Here is a 6,000-nt window from a genome sequence, read left to right as displayed (position 1 = left end):
AAGAAGGGATAGAGAAGAATGGATAGATGGAAGGAAGGAAGGAAGCTAGACCAGTTTAAGTGCTGCCTGAGGGTGAGAAATCTGGAATGGGTTGTGGAGTGAGATGGTAAATATTCATTATGGCATCAGGACCATTTGCGGAAGTGGGAATCGTAGCTTTTAAAACTAATCTTCATGCCTTAGAGCTTTGGTAGAGATTGTGGCCAGCCACCAATTTGAACACTTAGTAATAGATTTGATTTAATGAGGAGCATGAGTTGATCCAAGTGGTGTAAGGAGTGGAGGGTATCTGACATCTTTGCCCTCTCCCCACCCCCACATCCCCTCGGCCCAACTCTGATTTCACTTGCAGTGAACAATTCAGTGCTGGCTCAGATTCACCTCACACTGGCTGCCCCAGAGCTTCTCTGAAGCTGAGAACCCTCTGAGTCCATATGAAAGGCAGCTTGTAAATGCATGGTTAATGTCCCCAGGGCTAATCATCAAACCATGTAGAACAGCAGCTGGATGACAAAAGCTCCTACCTCTTGTCCTTCAGGTGAACAATTCTGGGAGGAATTCTGTAAGCTTCTCAGGTGGTCCCAGTGCAACCCAGCGCCCCATGCTACAGCGGGTACCTTGATAACACAACCCTCATAGTGGCTATTCTCTCCCTGCTCCCTCACTTCTGCTGCCTGGGAGCACCGCTCAAATAAACTATCTGCCCACAGATAGTCCTTATCTCAGGTCCTACTTTTAGAAAAATCCATGTTAACACAAGAGAATGTATTCTGTAACATAAACGTGAGAATAAGTATAAATATAAAATCTCTGGCTAGGGAAAAAAAATGGGACCCCAAAGAAACAAACAGTTTCAGTAGGTTCCCTTTTCCCAATATTATTTAAAGGTCAACAGATCAAGTATGTCAGCATCCTTTTTTAAAGGGCATATAGTTGTCAGCTAACATCCATCCTTACCAAGCAAGAATAAGGAGATAAATAGCCAAGGTCAGTTCCTGACTTTTCATTCTTTCTTTCTCCATGAGTTCCACTGGCCTTGAGTGACTGCAGATTTTGCTGAAGTGGATATTATATGCTAATGCAGTGCTTCACTGTGAGCCTCAGCTGTTTGGGAGGGCACTCCTTCTGAGAGAGCACACCTGCTATATTTAGTAGAAGTTGCCAGATGTGGTCTGCAACTCTCAAAGCTGTCCACACAGACTTCTACACTGTTTTCTTCCGACGCTTCTAGTCTCTAAACTCTGAGCCTGCTAAGCTAAGCTTTGAGCTGCTAACTAAGCTTCAAAATCACTACGTTAGCTTGGGAGAGTTAATGCACCCTGAAGTACTTGATTTTCTCCCAGGGAGTTATCTGCTCTTTGGTAAGAAATGGATGACTAAGCAATCATGCACAACCCCATGGGATAATTCCAGCACAGGGGAGCAAATAAGCCACAGAGAACAATATGCACTGCAAAGCTTACTTTTGTAAAATAAAGGAGGCAAGCAACATATTATTGAATATTACAGGACAAATAATGTCCACTCTGTTATTAGCATCATTTGAATATAAAAAGGTTTCTTTTCTGGATTTCATGGTAAAAATTTCATAGTCGACAAGTCTTCAGTAATAGATTCAAATGTATTTTTTACCTTGAAACACCATTACATTTGTGTTTCTACACATTAGCAAAATATTAGCTCTATCAAAATATAATTGCAAACACCTTGAGCCAAAAGAATGTTTTCACTTTAATTAAAAAACAAATCAATATATCAATCAACATACATTATTGAACATCTCCTATAGAATAGGTGCTGTCCTAGGTGTAGGGGAATGTACTAATGAGAGAAAGGCATGATTCTTGCTCTCACAGAACTTAGAAAGTTATGATTTTATTTGCATTTTAGCATTTGACATGTATACAATTAAGAATTATATTAATGGAACTTAAGAATTCCAAGTGCTAGCTAATAATCATATTAAGAAAAATAGAAAATTTCCAGAAATCATTATTTAATATTTTTTTAGAGTCTAAGACTTAGTCTTTTACAAAATAGAAATATAAATATGCTGGTTTTACAGTGAATTTAGAGCACTAAGTAAGATTTTCATTCAAATGGTATTATTTCTATAGTTTCAGTCTAGTTATGTATGAAAATCAAATTCTTAAGAAATACCTCTCTTTTTTGGTCATTTAAACATTTTTCATAAACTATGTATTCATGTCTCTATAGCTGTGAGAGAATGGTAGTTTCTTTAATCCTCTCTTAAGATACCAAACATATGAATCATTTGTACATTTTCTTAAACTAAAACCCTAAAACGCAGTTAAGCAGTATGTTTTAGCACTGCCTGGGTCTAGGAGCTGCCAGGTTAGCTTGTGGGGTAGAAGTCACTCCTCTGGGAGGCCTTGCCCTCCTGAGGCCCAGCAGGTATCATTTTCTTTGTTTATATTCAATTCGGCATTGTCCTTCTGGCTGCTGGACACCCAACAAATGGAGAGAACTCTAAAAACAGAAATGCAAAAGAAATGTAGAAATTAAGAGATATAAATCAACATTTAACACCTAAGGTTTATTCCATTGTAATTTTCTCTAAAAGGTACAATGTTTAGGTTTGTAAACATTGGAAGGTTGAGAAGTGTTTGCCTTGATGAGTTTCACAAGATCGAGCATCAACTTTAGCCTTTCATTCAAGTAACAGGAAAGGAGAAAAACCCCTTATTCTGCTAGCAGTCTCTTCAGCTTCACAGGCCCCAAGACAATGGGGCTAACAGGCCCTTTCATTTTATTGAGCTAAAGAGGATGCCACAAATAAGGCTCTACACACTTCTGGCTCAAAAGCTGTGACGCTTCATTTATAATCACTGGATGAGATCTCTATGCCACACGTTATAGGTATTTAAAAAAACAACATGGTGTTGGTGGTATGAACCACTATTGCAGTGAATTTGACTATGATCAAACTTTTCCCAAAGGATATTTTGTGGGTTCAACATATTCTGATTTTTCTCCCTAGTTACCAACAAAGTATGAATGTGTGTGTGTTTATGCATTCGTAGGGGAGGAGAGTGGAAGAAGTCAGTTTATTGCAAGTAATACAAAAAGATTGTAGGAGCTTGAGAAAGAAAAATAACATCTGAGGTACTTGTCCTATTAACCTGGGGACCATGGAGGTTGGAGGAAAATAAGAAGTGAGGAAAGAGGAGGCAGATCCTATTTAGATGATCAGAACAGGCTCGTTGGCAAGATTAGAGTTTATAGAATGAGTTGTAGAATTTCCATAAACCCCTTAAAATCACAGCTGCAATTTTGTAGGTATGAACAGATATGTACTTTTCTAGAAAGGGGACCTATAGGTTTTTGTGAGACTTTATAAGGATCCATGACCCCCTATAAGGCAAAATAAAACAAAACAAATGAAAACAAACAGAAAACCCCACTAAGCCCCAAAATGGGCTTCCTTTTGCAAAAGATTCAAACGGTTTTCCTAAGAATGCTCAAACAGCATAGCCCCTATTGCCAGCACTAGAGCTCTGTTGCCCAATCAGGGCTCCACAAAGGCTTTGTAGAGTCTCGTTGTTTGATTTTGATTGGTTCCTAATGGGAAAGACTTGAAATTAAATTAGTCTACTAAGAATTTTGAGGGATTTCTTGAGACCCTTTGAGGAAAAATAAAACACAGGGCTGTTCTAACATTTGAATGTTGCCACTATGGCAAGTAAATTATTTTTAGGGATTGGTTTCCAAGTCCAATGATCTCTCTGTTCTTGACAATAGTGTTCACAACATGCCTTGGTAACACATACCCTCCCTTCTACAAAAGCGTGAGGATCTGAAGGTAATTTCCTGCATTTTCTGATTGCTACATTTTATAATTTATTAAAACAAGCCTAATAATTAAATACTTTCAACCAATATTTCCTTTTCTAGAATAAACATTGTGAAATGAAACGCCCTTTAAAATCAAGAGAATTCACTTAGACTTGTACTTTTTACAAACTAAGATAACAATATTTCTGAAAAAATATACTTAGTAGTGTCAAAGCCGAAATAGGATGTGTGCAAAATAGAATAATAATTTAAATACTGCTATTAGAATTCTTAAGTAGGAAGAAACTGTTGGAATAAGTCTTGTCTAAGGAACTAGTCAAAATTACAGATCTCCAAGGTTGTACCACCTGGTTTTGACAAATGTCATCCTTCCAACCTGAGAAGGCATACTTGTGCTGTCTTGTTGGGGAACAACGGTCCGATGCTGAGTCAGTCCTGGGAAAATTTGGAAACATTTCAGAGTTTTGGTAATGGGTGGTGGTGATGGCAGAACAACATTGTGAACGTAACACCACTGAATTGTATATTTGAATGTGCTTATGAGGGGAAATTTTAGTTTGTAATATATTATCAGAATAAAAATTTTTTAAAACCATAGAAATGTACAATACAAATAGTGTACCCTAATATAAGCTATGGACTATAGTTAATAGTATAACGATAATAATATTGTTTCATCAATTGTAACAAAGGTACCACATTAATGCAAGGTATTAATAATACGGAAAACTGTGTTTTGAGGGGAGGTATATGGGAACTCCGTATTTTCTGCATGCTTTTACTGTAAACCTACAACTTCTCAAATTAAAAAAATAAAAAAAATAAAAAAAGTGACTTCCAACTCAGTGGACCAGGAACTAGTACCAGATACTACCAGACACATTGTTCTGTGTATCTGTCAAGTCTGGCCCTGATTTTCATTTTGCCAACAAAGCAGTACAAAGCTGAGAATTTTGGGGAAGGGTGCTTTGATTTCTCTTTTATCATAGGATTTGGAGAGCTCTTCGTCACTGATAGTTGCACTCAAATTACAAATGTAAAAGAAATCCAGAGAAAGAGCTGTAATGTGTACAGCTATAATATATTTTATGTTTCACTTATGCTGTTACATAGTTTCTATTGAAATGTCACAAGTTTTATTTATCCCTCCATATATTAGCCTTAGTATATCAAGAGTAAGTCAAAGCACAAACTGTTATGTTAGCCCTGAGATTGCAATGTTTAAGTTCTCAACGTCAGCTTCAGTTTAATAGTACCTTTTATCCAAAGTTTTCAAAATGGCTTCCAAACATTTGAAATTAAATTGACCTTTCCTTATTTGCTAGGAAGGTGGTCCTCAAAGTGTGATCCCTGTGTAAGCAGCATCAGCATTACCTGGAACATGTTAGAAATGAAAGTTCTCGGACCTTTTCCCAGATCTCTTGGATCTGGAACTCTGGTGTTGGGGACCATTGTTCCGTGATCTAACAAGCCCCCAGGTGATCCTGATGCCAGCTCCAGGCTGAGAGCCACTGGTCTAGGAGAACAGATATACAGAGACACAGAGGAGTTAACTGATTGGAAGAGTCAGTGGGTTAGAGGTCAGAACAGGATCAGGACCTTTTCATTTTTGTTCAGTGTTTTTACTGTTGGGTTAGTTTTCTTTCATGCTATAACTTTCAAACAGACCAAGGGCTATGACTTGCAACAAGAACTGATGGTTCACTTTGGACAAACAGACGTGCCTTTCTAGGGAAACAAACCCAATGTAGATGCCATGTTCATCTAATCCAGGGCAAAGGTCAAATTGGTAAATTCATCGAGGAGCTCGTAACACTGTAAGTGGTACAATCAATACTATTAGGTCCTGGCCTTGTGGTAACAGGATGTGTAGATTAGATTCTTGAATTGAGGAAATGGAATATCTCTTCAGTGTATGTTAAGATCAGGCCTAGATGAGGCCTACAGTTTATCTCTTGTAATTAAAACAAAGGAATTAGAATATATATCAAATTTACAAGCCATTATGATATTTAGAAGACTGAAAACAATTACCTGTTTTGGTAATGGGTCCAGAAGACTACATTCATATTTATAAAGAATTAAAATAATAAGTAATTGTATCTCTAACAGTGCAAACCATCTGAAAGAAAAATATAAAAGTTAGTTGGTTGTGAAAGATACATAAATATGCAACAACAGAGA

General features: G+C 37.3%; 1 protein-coding gene across 6 annotated transcripts in view; it reads right to left on the bottom strand.

Moving 5' to 3' along the window:
- Positions 1-1,707: 1,707 nt before the first annotated feature.
- LOC119539344 (24-hydroxycholesterol 7-alpha-hydroxylase) overlaps positions 1,708-6,000 on the bottom strand; it is a 108,703-nt gene continuing 104,410 nt past the window's right edge. For 2 of the 6 annotated variants that reach the window (XM_037842828.1, XM_037842823.1), the window contains 4 exons: positions 5,851-5,938; positions 5,223-5,332; positions 4,164-4,251; positions 1,708-2,490 (listed from right to left, as the gene is read on the bottom strand). In XM_037842828.1, coding sequence (XP_037698756.1) covers positions 2,419-2,490; positions 4,164-4,251; positions 5,223-5,332; positions 5,851-5,938 — 358 coding nt within the window. In that variant the 3' untranslated portion in view covers positions 1,708-2,418. Of the gene's footprint in view, positions 2,491-4,163; positions 4,252-5,190; positions 5,333-5,850; positions 5,939-6,000 lie in introns of those variants that run through there. The other 4 variants (XM_037842824.1, XM_037842825.1, XM_037842826.1 and 1 more) reach the window with 4 other exon arrangements.

Source organism: Choloepus didactylus, chromosome 7 (assembly GCF_015220235.1).
Source record: "Choloepus didactylus isolate mChoDid1 chromosome 7, mChoDid1.pri, whole genome shotgun sequence".
Lineage (NCBI taxonomy): Eukaryota > Metazoa > Chordata > Mammalia > Pilosa > Megalonychidae > Choloepus > Choloepus didactylus.
The sequence above is the reverse complement of the archived record's forward strand: the minus strand, read 5'-3'. Positions and strand labels throughout refer to the sequence as shown.